General features: G+C 42.4%; 1 protein-coding gene across 1 annotated transcript; it reads left to right on the top strand.

Moving 5' to 3' along the window:
* The first annotated feature begins 2855 nt into the window (after positions 1 to 2855).
* ZC3H12C (zinc finger CCCH-type containing 12C) lies at positions 2856 to 18667 on the top strand. Its single transcript, XM_008942642.1, has 6 exons — positions 2856 to 2916; positions 3610 to 3645; positions 12639 to 12833; positions 15345 to 15579; positions 16442 to 16548; positions 17271 to 18667. The coding sequence occupies exons 1-6, from the start codon at positions 2856 to 2858 to the stop codon at positions 18665 to 18667; spliced, it is 2031 nt and encodes a 676-aa protein (XP_008940890.1).
* The last annotated feature ends 2104 nt before the right edge of the window (positions 18668 to 20771 follow it).

The raw sequence follows: 20771 nt of genomic DNA, 5'->3' as shown, positions 1-20771 counted from the left end.
ACCCCCACCATTCTGTGATTCTGTGGTTTGGAATGAAGAGGCTTAAGGGATATTTCCTGGTAGGCTGTTCTGTAGCTGGTCTGTCTGTAAAATTGATCTTGGTTATCAGATTTGGAGTTAGGCTTCATTGACATTAATTCCTGAGATTATTATGCTTTAGATTTTCGCTTCCATGCCCACGGGTAACACGTTTATCTGCAGCATTTGCCCATCCTGAGCCCAGCCATCTAGGTGCATGGGAAGAATCTTGTCTGTGGGGAGGCCTGTGGTTCATGTTCAGTGATTAGAGAGAGAAGGAAATGGCAGAAAGACATGCTGAGACATGGGGCGTTTATGGCTATATAAATGATTAAGTAACAAATTGATAAGTAACTAATTGGGTAACTCATAAAGATTATCTGATTGCTAGCACCATGGTTTAAAAGGTCAATTTTAATCTTCTCATGGCTTAATGTGCTCTTCATTAGCTTAGTCATAAAAGTTTGTGCAAGACATTTCTGGGCTAAAGGTCTAGGGTTTTTTAGCTCCTTATCAAGTCAATTACCTTTAAATGAAGCTTTTTAAAATGAACTTTATAGCTTTTATTTACACTAATATGGTACGTTTTGTTTATTTAAGTAGATGTGTTACACCATAAAGCAATAATATTACTGCTTTGTAAATGAGGTGTTCCTCGGAGTTCTGCCTACCTGATGTATTTCTAATAATTCTAACTTCAGCTGTGAAGGAAGTATGTCCAGTTGAGCAAAAACTGTTCTGGTACTCAACCACAGAGTTATCCAGAGACTTCTAACCTGGGTTTGGATTGTCTTTCACATAAATCCCAAACAGTTGTGTAAGTGTTAGCTGGTTAGCACAGCTCAGACTTGGTGGGTGAACTTAGGTTTAACTTCTGCAAACTTCACTGAACATATTCCTGAAGTAGCTTAATGTTTATTCAGCTATTAGCATAAGTATTTAAGACCTGCCTTCTATCTTCAGTTTACTTTCTTGATCGCCCATGTAGAATGAGCCAAATACAAATGCATGCTACAGATCCATAAAACAGATTTAATCTGTTGATATAACAAGTCTTTCTGTACCCAAGAATCAATTTGAGAGGTCTTAATTTGTTTCCTACCAAATGGAATCAGAATCATTCCATTTGGAAGGGAGTGCTGGAGATAATCTACCCTAATACCCTGCACAGAGCAGTGTCAATTCAAGGCCATGTCAATCTGGGTTTCAAATGTCTCCAAGGATGGAGAGTTTGTATGTCTGGGCCAGTGTTTGAATGCCCTCACTGTAAGAAAGTTTTCTTTTTTATATATTTAAACATTTCTTGTGTTCCAGTTTGTGCTTGTTGCCTCTAGTCCTGTCACTGGGCACCAGTGAGAAGCCAGTTTCTGTCCCCTCTATTTCTTCCCATCAGGTATCCATACAGATGGATAAGATCCTCCTGAGCATTCTCTTCTCCAGTCCCAGCTCTCTTTGTCTCTCCTCATATGACAGATGCTCCAGTCACTTGATGAACTGTTTTGTCCTTCACTGGACTCTCTCCAGTATTGTCCATATCTGATTTATACTGGGGAGCCCAGAACTGAACCCAGCACTCCCGATGTATCTCTCCGAGGCTGAGGAGAGGGGAGTGATCACCTCCCTTGACCTGCTGGCAATTTCTGCTAAGGCAGCTCAGGAGGCTGTTGGCCTTCTTTGCTGCAAGTGTGCATTGCTGGCTCATGGTCTGCTTGGTGTTCGCCAGAACCCCAAGGACTTTCTCTTCAGAGTTGCCTTCCAGCTGTTTGGCCCCCAGCCCGTACTGATACCTGATGTTAGTCATCCCCAGGTGCAGGATTGGCATTTGCCTTGGTTGAACTTGGCCCATTTCTTTACCCAGCCAGGGTCTCTCTGAATGGCAGTACTCCCATCTGGTGTACTCCTCCCCGTTACACATCCTCTGCAAACTTGCTGAGGGAAACTGTCCTGATGTCTAGGTGATTAAAGAAGATGTTAGGCAATGCTTGCCCCTCTATCAGTCCCTGGGATGCACCAATACTGACTGACCTCCAGCTGGACTTGAAGCCACTAATCTTCACCCTTTCAGTGCAGCAGTTCAGCCAGGTTTCAGTCCACCTCTCTGTCCCCTTATCCTGCCTGTACTTCAGTACTTTGTCAGTGAGAATGTTAGAAGAGACATTATCAAAAGCTTTGATACAATCACAATAAACAGCATCCACTGAGCTAGTCATCTCACCATAGAAGGCTATGAGGTTAGTCAAGCAAATTTCCCCTTCATAAATCCATGCTGACTGTTCCAAATCACCTTCACCCAAGCTACATGATTTGTTAGGAATGGGCTTCCAGGAGGATTTGCTCCATCACCTTTGCAGGGATCAAGGTGAGGCTGACCATCCTATAGTTCCCTGAATTATAGTTCTTGCCTTCCTTGAAGATAGAAGGGATATTTGCTCTCTGCTAGTCTTTAGGAGCGTACCCAATCACCACAACCTTTCAAACATTACTAAGAGTGGCCTTGCAATGTCACTGGCCACCTCCCTCAACATCTTTAAGTGGATCCTATCATAGCCCAGCAGTTTGGTAGCATCCCATTTCGGTGTTCCTTAGTCTTTGCGGAAGGCAGGTCTTGTCCTGTCACCTTTACCCAAGTTCCTGCACATCAGAATGGACCAATCTTGAGCTTGGCAGAGGTGATCCTTGGTAATCAACCATCTATCTCTCCTGTGTCCCTCTTCTCTCCAAGGTCACATTGCATGGGATTCGCCTGAACAGGCTAAAGTCTGCTCTCCTATTGTCTGGGTTTGTGGTCCTGTTTTTTGCCTTGCTCTTTCTTCATGGGACCCTGAATTCCACCACTCATGGTCACTGCAGCCAAGACTGCTCCTGACCTTCACATCTCTGAGCAGTTCTTCCTTGCTTGTAAGTGTGAGATGCAGCTGGTTCCCTAGTTGGGTGCTCAGTCACCCGTGTTAAGAAGCTACCATTAACACACTCCAGAGGGTCCCTGGACTGCTGACACCTTGCTGTGTTGGCCAGCCTATTGGTAGAGACATCATCACTCTGCTTTTGACCAACCAATTGGTGAAGATGCTTTTGTTCTGCTTACACAAGTGGGTCTCACCTTTTTCCAGAAATCAGTCCTTGATAAAGAAAGCTGGTCCCACGTTTGTAAAACATGAGTCCCTGCTGCTGACACCAGCTGTGCAGCCAGTTGTTTACTGGTAGGATCTGTCTTTCCCCTTCAAGAAAATAGGTAATAGTAAATACAAGATTTCAGCTTTTACATGTAAATGAACAATCTTCAGACCAGAGGGGGAGACACAGGAATTCAGCTGCAGTTCAAGCAGTCTTGTTATGATTTCTATGTCTAAACATCCAGGATCCTGCTATGACTAACTGACCTACCTATAAATTGGCACAGTCTTATTCTTTTTCTTTCCTCTTCACTTTTTCAAGCTGTGGCCAATGAGTTCACTTTTGCCTGGAGTTGCCTGTGCCTTAAGCATGACTGTAGATAGTTTTTCAAGATACACTTGGGAGCTGTCTCGTATGTTCTCACAGGAATGGGTACACTGTGATCTATGCTCTTACTCCTGTGTTGTTGTAATACAGACTTGTTTATACGATTTGCTATTGGAGTTATTCTAGGTAAGAACTGCTAATTTTCCTTTAAAGGATGTATCTGATGGGAATGGGAAGTTTTGTGGAGAAGGTTGAGGTGAGCGATGTTCATTAATACCAGTAGGGTGAGGCAACTGTCCTCTTCTGGAAGGACTGAATTCTGTATGCTGCCCTGTCTTTCCGATGCATAGCTAATGAAGGATGCAGTTTCACAAAATATCTAATGAGTGACTTTGTGACTTTCAGCCTTGCCTCTGTCTCACTGCCAGAGATGCTCTCCTGTCTGCATCTCATCTAGTGACCGTGTGGCTGCAAACTTAGTTGATTCAGTTTCTTAATTTGGAGAAAATACCCAAACCAAAGCAAAACAGAAAATAGTGGTTTTCCATTAGACCTGTAAATGAAACCAATTTTTTTTTATTGTTGGAAGAACAGCAAGGTCTGACACAGAGGAAGAAGGATGTGTCCAATTATGTGAGTGGATGTTCATATTCTCGTGATGTCAGCTGATGGGAGGTGGATTTGTGAGTTCCTGGAGGGCAGCACAGAACGAGACTTGGGCCACAATAACTTACCCTGGCCAGCCAGAGCCAGCATGTATGCTGGTCTAGTCTAGTAACTACCCTTGTTCCAGACAAACTTGTTGAGCCATCTGTAGTAAAAAAAAAAAAAACAAAAACAAACTCTCAATTTTTTCTGTCTTCTGGTAATGTTTGTACAGCTGTCTTTACAGTTGGAGTTGGCATTGTTTGCTTTTGCCTAAAACTGAAAACTATTGGTCAGAGGCATCCTGTGCATTTCAAGTTTAAAACTCCAATATTGGCTAAAGAAACCCCATGTTTCATCTGAATAGCAGAAGGATGGCTTTTGCAGGCTACGACTCGAAGAATTGCCATTTAGTTTCTAGGGATACTTCAAATCTGGTCTTGTTCTTTTGTTATCCTGGCCTTCACGGTGTTGATGTAATGCTGTTCCAGAAGAGGGAAGATGACTTCGCTTTCAAGCGTGATGCACTCCAAGTCTTTTCTAGAGTGCTTTTATAGATGAGACTGATTTTTTTCTGTGCATGCATGCGTGTGTGTAAACTTAAAATCAGTTCTGAATGGCAAATTAGATAATCTCTTAGGGAGACTGTGGAGCCCTTGATAGACACTTGCCACAGCTGGGAGTGAGTCTGGGCTAAGGGGCAGGACCTGGGATTCAGTTGTGCCATACCTGAGCAGTGACCTGTGTTGGCTTTCCAGAGAACTGTGTAGCTCTAACTCCGCTTCATAAGGTGAGGACTTTTTTCAGGTAGATCGTGATGTTGTAATGCAAAATCTTCATTCAGAGCCTTATTTCACATGAGTGAGAAAGGCATTTGTCCATTGACATAAAAATGCACTTGGGACCTTATTTAGTGTAAACTGCACAGCATAGACACAACAGTTAACACATTTTGGTCTCTAGTAGACTATTCTGTATACATGTGGGATAAGATTTAACCTACCCTAAATTTCCCTTTACATAACTGAGGTAGGTGAAAGGTGGTGATCCCTCCCCATCTAGCAACAGCAGATCACCAGCTCATCACCCCTGCATCTGTCTGTTCTCTAGTGTGTTCTTGAACTTGCTCTTCATACTTCCTCACTTCCTCAGCCGGGCCTCAGCAGTCTGGAATGAAGGTCCTGTTTCTCCATGAGGCAGCAGAGGCCAAGTTTTGAGGTTCTCTTTTGCCCCTTCATTTTAAGACTTCCTTTTACTGCTGAGGTTGAGAGAAAGGGAATTTCTTCAGAAGAGAGAAATACACTGCAGTGTATCTGCACAGTCCTTTTCCTTTGCTTTTCCTTTTCAAGGATAAGGTTGAGATGCTGAAAATTGCCTAAAATTGATTATTGCTTCTCTTTGCTGGAATCAAAGTCAGGCTTCTTGCCACCAAGGAGTAAGGAATAAGGAGCAGTTGCTAGTTACAAAGACAGTGGGAAAATTTTAACTATTCACTTGCTTCTTTTCCATATTTGTTTGTTTTCCCTCGCCCCACTGGGTGCCTTCAGATTTTCTTCGGTAACAGTGAAGAGAATGACTTTCAATTGTTACATAAATGGATATAATACATGATGGTGAAAACGTAAAGGGGTTAAAAAAAGGGAGTCTGCTGTGCTTAGAGAGCACACAACATGAAGACAACACTGTTAAGCAAATAGTTGGATTTTTTTACTTATTGTATTATAATTTTATACAGGCACTTTCAGAACTATATAGGCAAAAGAATTAAAATATTTTAATTGTGTGCTATCTGGGTTTGCAAGTTTTATCTTGTTTTCAGCAATTAGATTCTGAAAACTTCACTCTTAGGATTCCCAGGCCATGGAGGTCATGCACTTGAACTTCCCTTTTTGGAAAACCTCGGCCTGTATATTTAAATGGTGCTTGATGGTACTTCATTGCACAGGGGCAAACACAACGTGAGATAACCATTGCATACTTCATTTTTATTTCTGAGAGTCAGATGCTGATTTGGGGTGTTTGGTTTTTACCCCAGCATTTCATCAATGAACTCCCTCTTAAGGCAAGTATTTTACGTTTCTGACAGCTTTCATGCCCAGCCATCCCTCCAGCTGCGGACATTCTAGGTTCTTGGTGTCGTCAAAACCATACAGCCAGACCTGACAAATGCGCAGAGACCCCAGTGCCATTCAGGAGTGGCATTCAGCTGGAGGAACTGTGAGATACCCAAAGGTGCTTAACCAGAGTTTGTCTAACCTTATCTCACTATCTCTGTTTAGACAGCTGAGTCTTGTCCTTGTGCATTAACCATGAGTCAGGTCATTTGGCCTTAGTAAAAGGTCCACTGATGCCCTGTCTACTTAGAAGTTTTTCCACAACTGCAAATTGTGCCCACGAAAGGTTTGGTTGTTTTACCTATGCCATACATAGTTTTCATATGGCAGTTTCATGGCAAATGTGTTTTAACAAGCTAACAGTTTAACAGCATTGGCCTCTGAAATTGTGTATTGCCGAGCTTGGTAGACACCATTGTACCTTGGTGCCTTGATTCAGATGTTCATCTTTCAGTGGCACCAGCTATCTAGTTTCTTAGGTTATTTTGATAAGTCACTTTAAAAATAGATTAAAATATTTTCCAGTGAGTAACAATCATGTGGATAGGAGTTTGTCACTGGCAGCTTTGAGTGTAACTTCTCTTTGCCTGTTTTGACCTCTGACTGCTGAGTGCGTGAGTCTTGCTCCATCAGGCACCCACGTGTGTGTCTGCCTGGTGACCAGTCTTGCCATACATGAAAGATGTTTTGAGAGATGTTACAGCTTCCAATATTTTTTTTTTCCTTAAAGACATCAAAGCACTGGAGTAATTTGTCATGGGCTAGTGGAAAAAAACAAACAAAAAACCCACAACATTTTGGAACTGTTTTCAGCTGCTTCATGTCAGCACCAAATTATATACAAAGAACAAATGCAGGACTGATGGAAGGCACAGGTTACTGAGAAATGCTTTGGGACAAATTTTTTCTGTGACTAGGAAAATAGTAGAGCTTTAAAAAAATTAAAAAATGAAGGATGAGGCTAGTGACAAAACCAGACTGACAGGTTAATGAGTCACTAATATGATACAGGGTGGAAATTCTTCTCTCTATGCTGTGGGCTGAACACTGGTTTGCTTTTGTGACATGACATAAAATAGTTCGGTAACTCTAAATTTACCAGGCAGATCTGTGTTTTAATTTTGCTTCTAATCAATTGTTTTGCCAATGACCAGGCCCAACAAAAATGATAGCACCAGCAGAAAGAGAATCCAATACACAGACTGTATTGTAAACAAAAATGTTACGATATGAATGACCGCCGGGGGTACAAACAAGTCAACCAGCTCAGACATGATCGACACCACCCCCAACAATCCCACAAATGACACAACTCGGCCCACAACAGGTGGTACAAACAGTGAGCTGAGGTTTCCCACAGTTGGCATGGGAAACAGCCAGACCAGCCAGTTAAATACATAAGAAAAAGGTGCCCACATGGCAACTCTCACCCGATCGACCCGTGCTTGCAAAGGCCTAAACAGACCAGGGCCCAGCTCCATGGAGAGTCAGGAGGTCTGCCCTGAACCAGGAAGCTCTGTGGAGTGCACTTCACAGACAGACACTCCTGACTCCCTGCAGGTGGTCCCAGCTTTTATCCCCAAGCAGACACCTGACCTTTGTTCACTCAGTGGGGGACCCCTGGGGCTCATTTCCCTTCTGGCTCTCCCTGCAGGGCCGGCCGCACCCTGGGGGGAAGCTATAAGGCAAACTCACCCCCTCTTTATGAAGGGCTGTGGGAATCACCCATATGTCAACCTTAATTCGGGGCTCGGGGTTCAAACCCCAGCATTTCATCAATATGCTCTTACGTGGGAAGTACCTCAATGTGTTCAGATTTTGGTTGTATAAAAACCTGTACGTGTATTGCAGCAGACGTTACTGTAGACCTCAGTTCTAATGTCTCTTGTCATCAATGTGTATGTTTTCTGTAGCTTTCAAAATCTAAGAAAAAAAATCTCTGTTGGTTTGAGTATTGCATTAGAACACACCAGAAGTCTTGCAACTATTTTTAGTAGTCAGTGTTTTAGGAGTGTATACCACAATTCTTTGAAGACACTCGCTTGAAAATCTAGTCTGGGGGCAAAGAAGGTAACACAGAAAATAAAAATGCTCTTATCAGATGTTTTACCACTTCCTACTAAGTCTCCCAGCCTAGAAAATACTTCATTGATTTTTGCTTGGGCAGTGTTACACTACTTTTTTTTTATTAATTCAAAAATAAAACCACAGCTATCAACTGGCCAAATATTAAAGTGATGATAAAGAATAATTCATGCATAGTATGAAGAAGTAGATACTTCTAAAGGCACATACTTTATCTTCCTTCAGCTAGGAATGGTAGAATAAACATAACAAGCAGAACCACAGCAGTACACAGCAACATCTCAGCCAGGGCTATAGTTGTCATCCTGACTGCTCTGAGCTTTCACATACTTCTAATCATTAGGAAGAGATTTTTAAAAGAAATTTTCTTGACAAAGAAATACGAACATTGCTTCTCTTTCTACAGCTAATCAGAAGGAAAAAAAAATTAGCAGCATTATTTCAGTCTTTTCTGTATATGATGTATCATAAAGCTGATAAAGCACAAAGATAAAAAGGAGAGCATCAAATCTGCATGACAACAAAACAGAAGAAAAGAACAAATTTTAATTGCATGTTGTTTTTCACAGACTTCCTCACTACTCTAAATTTAAATTTCTTGGAATTTGTGTCTACTCAGATGGCTCCACTGTATCCATCCAGCTTAGGCATGTGTTTGAAAAGAAGCGGGGAAAGAAAAGTGAAGATTTAGACAAGCTATAACTGAATTTGCTCATCAATGCAGAAAAGCTAGTATGCATTGTAATGCATTTCCCATTTCTGTTCTGTAGAGTTTTAAGTATATTTAAAGTGTATGTTCTGGATGAAAGGATTTTAATAGTCTGTATGAGGCAAGAGAAAACTTAAGGAGCTGAACTGCCTGGTCCTCTCTCTGCCTTTAAAAGTATGACTTGAATTCCAACCTGATGGAAAGCCATAGATAAGAACATCTATTTCTTTCAGAGAGGCCAGGATTTCATTCCAGAAATAATTTCTCAGACTTAGAGGAAGAAACATACTGTTACTAAAATGCGGTCTAACAAAACACTTTTTCACTGTTGGGAGTGAGAAGTGGTTTTATCCTTTTGAAAACATGGAGATTGTTTAGAGTGACAACAGTACAGTGATGTCACTGCCATTTAGCACTGGAACAAGCCCTTCCTGACTGTTTTAAAATGGGTTACAATGTGTTGGTTGCACAGGACCTGCTGATAGCATGAGCAGTGATTTCTGGTGTCTGGGTTCACAGAGGAGGCCTTATGGCTGCCCACTGGGTAGTGAATGCACAAGTGTCCCAGGTTTGTTTTGTCACAGGGAGATGTAGTTGGACTTGCCATGGCTGAGAATACTCTTGGCCATTTTTTCTGTGTGTATGTCTCTTTTAAATGTGACACATCTGTGTGTTGTTTCTTGTTCCTGGGAAGTATACAAAGATACTACTCATTTGGCCAAACAAGCACAAGAATAATTGTATGAATAGTATAAAACAGTGCCTAGAAAAAATACGGCAATGTGTTTCGTTAGTACAGTGTAGTAGCATATTACATTATATTATCATACAAACCAGGGAATGTGTTATTGCAGAGGCCTGTAACCATAGCTAAACAGGATAGTGAGATGCAGAGATGTCTTGCTCATGACAGTGTTCCTTGTATAGCCCTGTAGGCACAGAACACGAACTTAAAACTGTCCTTGGAGTACCCTGTGCCAGCTGAAATCTACAAACTTAGATTATTATGGCTGGCAACAATTGCAATATCTTAGTATACGATTGTGTTTCTGGGTCCTGTCTCCAGCATCACTGGAAAAGGAAGCAGTATAGTTCCTCAGTTAAATCCAGATCATGGTAGTGGGCTCTTTTATCCCTATTTTTTTTTTCCCTTTTGTTTGGGGCCTGTGACCTTCAGGATAGCCTCTGCTTGAAGACGATGCTTTGTGAGAGGTGTCAGCCATGACTCATCCTCTCTTGAGAGCTAGATGTGAATGTGTATGCCACCTCCTTCACAGGCTTCTGCAATCTGAACACTGCTTCAGAATTTTTCTCACTTTTCCAGTGGCACTTCATCCATTGCACAATTACTCGACCTCTCTGGAAGTGTCAAGGAACATACAGTAGTGCTACATTTTACAAAGATGGAAATAGTAGTTACCTTAAAATTCTGCTGAAAAATACAAATTTAAAAATAACTTTCTGATGTCTTTATTTACCTCAAAACGTGGAAGTAGGAGGGATCTTTCAGGATCCCTGTTGCTATCTGTCATCATATCGTCCCCTCCAAAAGTCACTCCACAGTGAAAGATTTGTATTTGGCCTTTCTGGCAAGCAGGCTGTGGCATACCTGCTGCACATGACAAGCCAGCCAAGCGAAGGGTAACAGCTTGCTGCCCAGCCCCTGAGTTTCTTCTGCTACCTAGAGCTGTGGGATTGGGAGAGACCTCACAAAAGTTGCTTGACTTCTGTGCATGGACCCAGACTGGACCTAGAAGAGCCATCTGACTTGTTCTGCAAAGTGTCCAGTGAGGAGATCCCAAAGTCCCTGGGCAAACTGTCCCATTGATCAGTTAGTTTTTTCTAACATACTGCTTAACTGTTCCATGTTCTAGTTCGGGACTTTTCTGTCCAGACTCAGTGGGTCTATGGTGCAGTGGACCGCTTCCTCCACCAACACAATGGGAGGAAACAGAGGGACAGGAGCAAGAAAACTCACGAGTCAAAATAACGACAGGGAAATGGCTCACCAAGTGCTGTTGCTGTCAAAACAGACTCAGCTTGGGGAATTTAGCTTAACTGCTAGCCCATTAACTTAAGTGTTTAATTATTGATTCAGATACTGGGGAAAAAAAAAAAAAATAAATTAAAATGCTTTGGGGGAAAAACATCTCCCATTTTCCCAGGCTTGCTTCACTCTGCTGCTTCCTCATCACCACCTCACGCCAGACACCTCTCCTGTTCCTTCTCACGGCTGCAGGTTGCACTCATGCCTTCAGAGCAGGACTGAGCAGTGCAGGGATGTGGGGTCAGGACATCACGGTTTGTCTCTGCCCAGATTGCCCAGAGAGGCTGTGGATGTCCCCTCCATGGAGGTGTTTAAGGCCAGGTTGGATAAGACCTTGAGCAACCTAGTCTAGTTGAGAGGCGTCGCTGCCCATGGCAGGAAGGTTGGATTAGATGATCTCTAGGGTCCCTTACAGCCTCAGCCATTCTGTGATTCTGTGATTCTCTGCTGCTTCTTCCTTGTACTTCTATTCTCCACAGGCTGCAATTTGCTCTGGGGATTTACCTGCTCCTCATCTAGCCTTGGCATTTCCCCATTCTGTTCTGCATCATGGAGCAGCTAGAGCTGGACATGCCCAGCATGGAGCAGTGCCCAGCTTCTCACAGAGGCCACTCTGCAGCCCCCCCCCGCTACCAAAACTTTGCTGTGGATACCCAATGGTTCATCGCTGTCCTCTGTTTTAATTACCTCCTATATATGAAGGTTGTTTTGCTCCTCCACAGGCTGCCTTTTTTTCTCCAGACTAACTAAATGCACTTTCTTCAGCCTTTCCCCATAGGTCTCATTTAATTTTCTTTTGGATTCTTTCCAGTTCTTCTGTGTCTTTTGTAACATGTTGTGGCCGAAACTGGAGGTAGAAATTGGCCGTGGACTCCTATCTGCCTTTAGAAATGACATAATCGCGTCTCTTGCCTTACCTCAGACAGTTGTTGCACAACAGACCCACTTCAGTTGTTTTCCTTGTGTCTGATCAGCTTCAGCTTGACTGTCTCTCCATGGCTTTTTTAATACACGATTAATTTCTCCTTCTGAAGTGCAATACTAAGCAAATTCTTAGTTTTGTCATGTTGATTTTGGACAGTCTCTTAAGTTTGCCTAATCTGTTCTGCAGAGTGCCTGCCATCCCCTTGGGCTTGGAGACCTTCTCCTCTCCCTTTCCCTGTTCAGATGGGACCTCACAGAGCTCCTGCAGCGGGGATGTGCTGTCTCTTCCCCTGCTGCCATGCAGACCAGTGCTCAGCACTTGTCCACTGGTACTTCCCAGACACACTGCACTCTTTCATGTGGGTATTTCAGGCCTCCTGCTTTTCCTCATTAAGTGTCCATAGTGCCTGTTAACACCTCGTACTTCTGGTTGGGCTACGAGGATTTTTAACACTCCCTACTTAGGTTTTTTCTTACCTGTTGAATCTGCCGACAGATGCTAAAAACATTTGTCAGATTCAGCATCCCTCTCCCACACGGTTTGGCAAGCAAAGGCAGTGTTTGGGCAAGGCTCAGAGGGACGCCCAGCTCCCTTCAGCAGCCAGGGAGACAGTGAAGAGCGTGGCTTCAGGATCTGTGTTTCACTGCGCTCCAGGTGCGGCCACAGCAAAGCAGAGGCATATAATAAGGAATTCTAATGTGTGTTTCAGCCATGGGAACAAAGAAGTATTTTCTTGTCGAGGAATCAAACTGGCAGTAGACTGGTTTTTGGAAAGAGGCCACAAGGACGTTACCGTGTTTGTGCCAGCATGGAGGAAAGAACAGTCAAGACCTGATGCTCTTATCACAGGTAAGCTCTTTTCCAGCTTTGCTGGTTTGTTTGATGCTTTGCGCAGCATGACTGCTACTGCTCAAATGAACAAATCTTTAGAAATGAAAGACTATAATAGATAGTATCTTTGGTGCAGTAACTTCATAGCAATCTTCAGGAAGGAAAAGGACAAAGCAATGTTCTCTCTAAGTCTTGCTTTTCTGCTCACCTGGTAATTTTTCCATTAACATTGCTACTCTTTTTCTTGAAGAATCTAATTACTGGGTTTTTTAAAATGTGTTGTGCCCATGTAACATTGGCAGCAAAATGGTTTGGGGTTAGTGATTTGCTTAGTTAGATATTTCTTGTGGTGAGCAGAATGTGCCCAGCTGGCCTGTCTGCTGGTCACCTGCAGTGAGTCACTGGCCAGGCTTGGGGTTACGGGAATTATCCTGAGAGAAAGAGGGTGGTTCCCCTTTCCATCATTACTACTAACAAATGAAACAGCTTTTGAAAATTTTACTTCTGTGTCTGTTTATCTAAAAAAGAAAAATTAGTGTAGAGTTATTTATTTCTGGATCAAATTAACTGAGTCTGTGTGAATGCTGGAGGGTTGTCCTGTGTCTGCCCTAAAGTTGAAGCAGAGGAGAATTTGTGGTTAAAAACCCCCTAGAATTTAGGGCAAGGAGGGAGTTGGGTTTCAGGGGGAGCTGAGTTTTTTTTAAATATGGCTACCTTTGAAGGGAGGGGAGCTTTTGAGAGTAGTAGCTGTGGCTTCTAAAAGAATATGGAAACATGTCTTGATTACCACATGCATTTTCAAATATCTGGAAAGATATTCACAGCACTTAATTTAATTTACTTGGTTGCTACTAGGCCATATCGAGTTGGTGTAAGAAAATGTTTGGAAAGCTGCTGTTCTCCTCTCATCACGGGCAGCATGGAGCCTTTCTCTTGAACCTTTTCTCTTTTCTATGTACTAGTGTTTGGGGCATGAGAAGAGCATTGGCTAAGTCATGAAGATTTGGCTATATGGAAAGAAATTGTGACATCTGCCAGAGCTGTGCGTAGGGATAAAAGCCCCAAAAGGACTTTGAAGAAAGTAGCAAGACTTAGTTGTCTAGCAATGAAAAATGAGTTTACCATGTGTCATCATGGACCCTGAAATTGGGCAGAAGATCCAAGCAGGCTGTTACATCTTCTGTAAAACAGAGGTTCTTCAGTTCCCTTATCAGGGTGCAGGGAGCCTGTTTGCTGCCAGTCTTGTGAAGTCATTGTGCTGACACTCCATCTCCAGAGATAGGCACCTAAAGTATGTGGCCACATGGAATTTGAAAAAGTCTTAAGATGACTAACGTGAGGTTGGTTCTAAACTGTCAGTGTTCCTGACAAGCTTCTTGGACTAAAGCACAGCCACATATTTCTTAATATTACCTGTCAATCGTCACGTGGCAGATATTTTTTCTTACTTAGTGGGAAAAAAATCACCTTCCATCACATTCTTATTCATTGTTTACCACATCACGGGTGGGGTCGTGGTGATAAATACAAAAAGATTTGATTTCATATAAAATGTTGTGCTTTTTCTACTAAGCAGATAAGTGCTTGTATCAAATCTATTGCTTGTATGTAACATTAATGCTCCATTTCGTCCTGTTGAAGTCTTTTTTTTTTCCTAGATGGAACATGTTCCCTGTCAAGTTTCCTGTGCTACAAAACAGTTGAGTTATTTGAGATGTCAAACATTAAGAGCAAGCCATGACTCACACTCCCTGCACAAACATCTTCTGCTGTTTTAGATGTTGCCTAGCTTTTTATTTATTCTTATTTCATAATTTGTCTGCTCTGAGGAGAATGATAGCTAGGAGAAGAGACACAAGGGGTATGTGCCTGAGCCCATCTTTCAGAGCTCCTTCAGATCACCAGGTTCCACACAACGAAAGAGAAAATGCTCCTTGATAGGTGACAGACAGACTGTGTAGGACAAGAAGGAATTACATAAAATGTTAAACATACTTACCAGAGTTAAAGAGAAATCTAATTGGATTTTTAAAGACCTTATATATAAATTTCTAAACCTTTCAAGGAAAGATAGATTCTGAACTGTTACTAGAGGTAAAAAAAAAAAAAAAAAAAAACAAAAAATCACCGCATTTGCTGTTGGTTACAAGATGACATTGGAGGGTTTTTTTAGGGTATGCTGGTAATGTTTGTGAAGAGCCTGAGAGTTTGTACAGAGTGTGGGTTTTCTAGTCCATGTGGACACTAGTAGTTACCCCTTCTCTTGATGGGCAGAGACTTTTTTGAGTCAGTCCCATTAACGTAAGCTGCTAGAATTATTTCAAAAGATGTGTCTTGCTGGGTACCATAAGGAGATGGAGGAGGTCTGTCTTCATGAATGAGCTCAGTTACAGGAAACCCTTGGCTGTACTTGGGTGTACCCTTCCTATTGGCTGAAACATTCAGTGGTGTTTCAAACCACCCCTTCAACCAGCTGGAGTTAAACATCTTTCTCATTTTTTATTAACTTCTGGTTCTTCTTTCCTGTAGATCAAGAAATCCTGCGTAAGTTAGAAAAGGAGAAGATTCTGGTGTTCACGCCGTCCCGCCGGGTGCAGGGGAGAAGGGTGGTGTGCTACGACGACCGCTTCATCGTGAAGTTGGCCTTTGAGTCAGATGGCATCATTGTTTCTAACGATAACTACAGGGATCTAGCCAATGAAAAGCCTGAGTGGAAGAAGTTCATAGATGAACGCTTGCTGATGTATTCGTTTGTCAATGACAAGTAAGTCATTCTGTCTTTATTCGTGCCACTAAAACAGTTAAAGAAAGGACAGTTTGAAGACATGTATGGCAAGACAGGAGGAATAGTTGATCAGATTTGGTCTTCTGATTAAAAATACTCAAACTTGGTTTTTTTTTGCTAGAGCTTTTTTATAGTAATACCTTCTGTGCTATTTTTTTCCTGTTTTGGTGTACACAACTGTATATGCTGTATTTGATCTATGATATGGTATAATATTCCAGTATTTTTTATATACTGGGTCAGCATTTTTGAGTGCCTATGGTTACACTCCTACATCCTGGAGTCATAGAAAACCTCATAGTTGACTGTCTGCTTAGACCCCTGTCAGGTATCTTCATACCTTAGCATACAGATCAACTGCAGTTACTACTGGTGGCTTCTTGTAGGGGAGAGGACCCAGTACTCTGCTAAGCAGACAGTTGTACTTGAGTGCCTAAGTACCAATGCAAGGGTCGTGGACAATCAGCACAGCTTTGCAAAGTTAGTTGAGACTTTTTAAGAAATAACTGCCTATATTGTTGCCCTTACTTTCATTTAGGAGTGGGTTGTGTGCAGCCCTGCTTTGCTGCAGAGCAGCCAGCTGAGCTAGGCTATGGGCGTCTGAAGGAGTCTAGGGTGTCCAGACAGTCTAGTTCTATGACTCATCTCTCAGGCAGTGCCTGCAAGAAGAAAGGTGGCCTTTCAAAACAGCTCTCAGAGTACTCAGGCTTAAAAATGTCAGCGTGGCAGGTTACAGGTTACAGTGTAGTACAGAGTCATGAGGTTCTTGGTGATTGCATGAGGAATATGAAAAAACTTGTTTGCTTCAATAATACTCTTTTTGGGGTTTTTTTCTTTGTAGATTTATGCCTCCGGATGATCCTCTTGGCCGACATGGTCCAAGTCTGGACAATTTTCTTAGGAAGAAGCCTATTGTGCCAGAACATAAGAAGCAACCGTGTCCATACGGTAATTTGATTTAATTCGTCCATTTTCTGTACTGTTGGGACTGAGGACCAAGGTCATGCTTTCTTTTAACACTGCCAAAAAGAAAAGCTTTTTAATGGAGGTTTTTACGTTGTTGTCTTATCCTGAGAATGATTAAAGTGCTGATCTGATGGTGGAAACTGAAGTGATTTTTTTATCTGCTAGTTAGAGAATATCTCTGTCTACTGTCTGAACTAAAGGAATAACATTATTAATCATTCATAGGAATATATCCAAACAGCACCTAAATTCTGCAGGCTTCAGAAAGTCCTTTTCCAATGTGATTTGGTCATTAGACATCAAGTTTTTCTTCCAGCAAATTGATGGAGCTATCTGAAGTATAGGCACTGAGCATACCTACAGGCACACCACCATCTTGACTGAGCTGAAACCTGCTGGTTACGACTCTGTGGAACTTTCCTTTGACGTTTTCTGCCTGTGTTATCTCCTTGGCTCAGTGGAGAAGAGGTGTACAGACACACTGACAGTGTCCTGTTGAGCCCAAAATGTGCCTGGTAGTGTCAGTCTGCATTCCTAAAGCACTATCTGCAGCACAGTACCACTGCCTCCTTTTCCTCACAGTAAAAGAGAGGAGATCTTAGATCTCACCATGTCACACAAAGCCATTTGCAAGATCTTTCAGATCATGAATAACAGATTTGGTTGAAGATTTTTTTTTTATCTGATTCTGTTTGTGTTAATAGGGAAGAAGTGTACATATGGACACAAATGCAAATACTATCATCCAGAAAGAGGAAATCAGCCTCAACGTGCCGTAGCTGATGAACTTCGTGCCATGTCTAGAAGCACAGCTGCCAAAACTACAAGTGAAGGAGGACTGGTAAAAAGCAATAGTGTTCCCTGTAGCACTAAAAACGATGGCACTTCTGAGCTGAAGCGTGCTGCTCCAAAGAGGCAATCAGATCCTAGTATAAGGACTCAAGTCTATCAAGACTTGGAGGACAAGCTTCCCACCAAAAACAAATTGGAAACCAGGTCTGTACCTTCTTTAGTTAGTATACCAAGTTCCTCTGCTGCAAAACCCCAAAGTACCGCACCTTTAACTAACGGCCTTCCATCTGGAGTTCACTTCCCACCTCAGGATCAAAGACCACAGGGACAGTATCCTACAGTGATGATGGCAACCAAAAATCATGGAACGCCAATGCCTTACGATCAGTATCCAAAATGTGAGTCCCCTGTGGACGTAGGGTATTACTCTATGCTGAGTGCATACTCAAATCTCAGCATGTCTGGTCCCCGTAGCCCTGAAAGGCGCTTCTCCCTGGACACGGATTACAGGATCAGCTCCGTGGCTTCCGACTGCAGCAGCGAGGGGAGCGTTAGCTGTGGCAGCAGCGACTCCTACGTGGGTTACAGCGATCGCTCCTACATGAGTTCGCCTGACCCGCAGCTGGAGGAGAACCTGAAGTGCCAACATATGCACCCCCACGGCCGCCTTAACACTCAGCCCTTCCTGCAGAGCTACCACGAGCCTCTCGCAAGAGTGCAGAGCTATAGCCACGAAGAACCAAAGCATCACCACAAACCTCCCATTCCGTACATGCCTGTGCATCTACAGCATCCGACGGTCGGCGCCCGCTCTAGCTGTCCAAATGACTACTCCGTGTCCCAGAGTTCGTCCCACTCCAAGAGCGTGCATCTGGGGAGAGCCCTCGTGTCCACCAGAATGGACAGCGTCTCGGACTCGCGCCTGTACGACAGCTCCCCGCTGAGGCACAGGAAGCCTTACCCTGGGCAGGACGGGCTGGGGGGCTGGGAGCGGCAGAGCTACGGGATGGATGCCTATGGCTACCGCCAGACCTACTCCCTGCCCAGTAACCCCACGCAGCCCTGCTATGAGCAGTTTGCCTTCCAAAGCTTACCCGAACAGCAGGACCAGGCCTGGCGCGTCCCCTACTGTGGAATCCCTCAAGACCCCCCGAGGCACCAGGACACCCGGGAGAAGGTTTACATTAACCTCTGCAACATCTTCCCCCCTGATCTGGTGAGGATCGTCATGAAGAAGAACCCCCATGTGACGGACGCTCAGCAGCTCGCTGCAGCCATCTTAGTGGAGAAATCTCAGCTAGGTTATTAAGAGATGATGCATCTTTGTGGTGTCCAGTAGTTTTCAGCTCAGCTCTAATGCTGAGGGAGGTTTGCTACAATAGCATTTGGGATCTCCTTCTCAGCAAGGAGGTTATATAGTAATCCGTTTATGTGAAATACTGTATCATGGAGTCTGTATGTATAGCCCCATGCATCAGAAGTACCAGATAGGTTTTGTGTTCTAGTTTGAAAATTTTTAAATGGCTATTTTCACAGCTGGAGAATGTTCCAGTTTAAATTAATATATAGAGAGATATATATAAAAAAAAAAAAAAAAAAATCTGTGATCTCTGGTTATAATCTTTGGTGCATCAGGGGTTTATATGCAGCACTTTCTATCCTTGTTACATGTTGTTGGGATTTTTATTTTCTTTTTTTAACTTGCTGGATGTTTGTCCTTGGTCTGCGTGGTATTAAAACAACCTGCAGAAAGAGGATTTTGCTACTTCGGGCAGGCAATTTTCAAGCCAAGTTTTTGAACTTTTTACAATACCATAAGTATGTATGTTTGGTGTCCGTTTGTTTTTGTGAGCTTTTTGTGCTATAATCATCTATTTATAGGAAACAAAGATTTACTGCAGCACTGACTTCATTTTTTAAAACAAGTTACCAGTTAACAGTGAAATGGGTAACAGTATTTGGTAATTTATAGTATGGCACTTTTCATTGCTTTGTCTTGTTTAAATAGTTACATGTTTTGTTGATGCAGTCAATTAGTAAGAACACATGCAATCAAAGGAGGAAAAAAAATACTTTTTTAAGAAAAATTAATTTATGGATAGGGTAAAAAGCCTTCTTGCCTGATTTTTTAGAGGTGCTGAGAATTTGCAGCCCCCTTGGAACACAGCAGAAGCTGCAAATGCTGACCTCCGCAAACCAGGCTGCCCTGGTTCAGTTCCCGTGTGTTGTACCCAGCTCTGTGTATTTCTGGTCAGTAGAAGGGAGCCTGGAATCACAGGGTCCCGTTTAGTTGGTTTATGTTTTTTTCTTTGTATTGCTGCACAAGTGTACTGGATAAAATACGCTTTTCATAAAATATTTACTTGTTTTTAAATGAATTTAATTATCTCAATCCAAGTTTTGTATTTAAGATACTGTTTGATTTTTCATGCTATTTATCAAGGCTGGCCTGAAAAGGTTTTGTGTGTTGAGGATATGCAACATTTATTAACTGCACTATGATAATGATATTGTAGCTCAAAATAATAACTTAAACTTTTTTTTTTTTTTTCCTTTCTATTGCGGTTGGGGAGGGGAGGGTTGCAGGGAGAGAAGATACCGTGCGTGTTCCTGAAGTTAGTTTTTGGCCTGTTGCCTCACATAAGCCTGATTCTTGCCACAACCAGTGTAGTTTTAGAAACAGACAAACCAAGTCTGTTTTAGTATTAGTAAGGGATATTTCTGGTTTTAAGTCATGGGTTTTACTAGCACCTCAGAAGCTTTTTTTACACATGTAAAATAGAAATAGATTTTACAGTTGGTGTCAGATACATTTATATGACTGACCGCTGACAGTTTTAGGTTTCCATCCATTGTAACAAAGTTCAATCACTAGTTTACACTACTACTGCTGATAGTTTTGGTACGCTTGCTGGAATTTAAAGTAAGGCCCTGAAGAACCAGAAAGTACCTTTTACTGTTGATACAAATTGTATCTTTTTAACTGAGAACTATTTTGATTTGTAGATTTAGTAGAAACAGAAATGTATAACTATAACTAGTCTTTTGGGCAACATTTTATCCCTTATTTAAAAATTAGAGATTTCAGACATAGAATAGAGCTAGGCAAGTAAAAGTAGATATTTATTTAGGCGTTGCTCTCAATTTCATATATTAAAAAGAAAAAAACCCCAACCTATTGGCATCCTCTTCCTTCTAAAATCTTTATAGGGGGAACTCGGTAAAATAAAGGTAAAATGCTGCCTGAAAATGATGTCCAAGCACCTTTGAATACGAAGACATTTTCACTACTTGTGCGACACCGTGTGTTGCAGCGAGTAGGGTTTGGGTACACAGTAAATGCTTCTGGAGAGCATTGTGCTTATAGACACATCCAATAATCTGAACCGTGTTCAGCAGACCGATTCAGGACG

This window comes from Merops nubicus, unplaced genomic scaffold (genome assembly GCF_000691845.1).
Source record: "Merops nubicus isolate BGI_N331 unplaced genomic scaffold, ASM69184v1 scaffold17146, whole genome shotgun sequence".
Lineage (NCBI taxonomy): Eukaryota > Metazoa > Chordata > Aves > Coraciiformes > Meropidae > Merops > Merops nubicus.
The sequence above is the reverse complement of the archived record's forward strand: the minus strand, read 5'-3'. Positions and strand labels throughout refer to the sequence as shown.

Bases quoted from the DNA above. Each gene is read 5' to 3' on its own strand.
- ZC3H12C (XM_008942642.1), top strand. From the start codon at position 2,856: ATGGTCACTGCAGCCAAGACTGCTCCTGACCTTCACATCTCTGAGCAG. The intron at 12,834-15,344 runs GTAAGCTCTTTT...TCTTTCCTGTAG, and splicing joins ACCTGATGCTCTTATCACAG to ATCAAGAAATCCTGCGTAAG. The intron at 15,580-16,441 runs GTAAGTCATTCT...TTTTCTTTGTAG, and splicing joins TATTCGTTTGTCAATGACAA to ATTTATGCCTCCGGATGATC.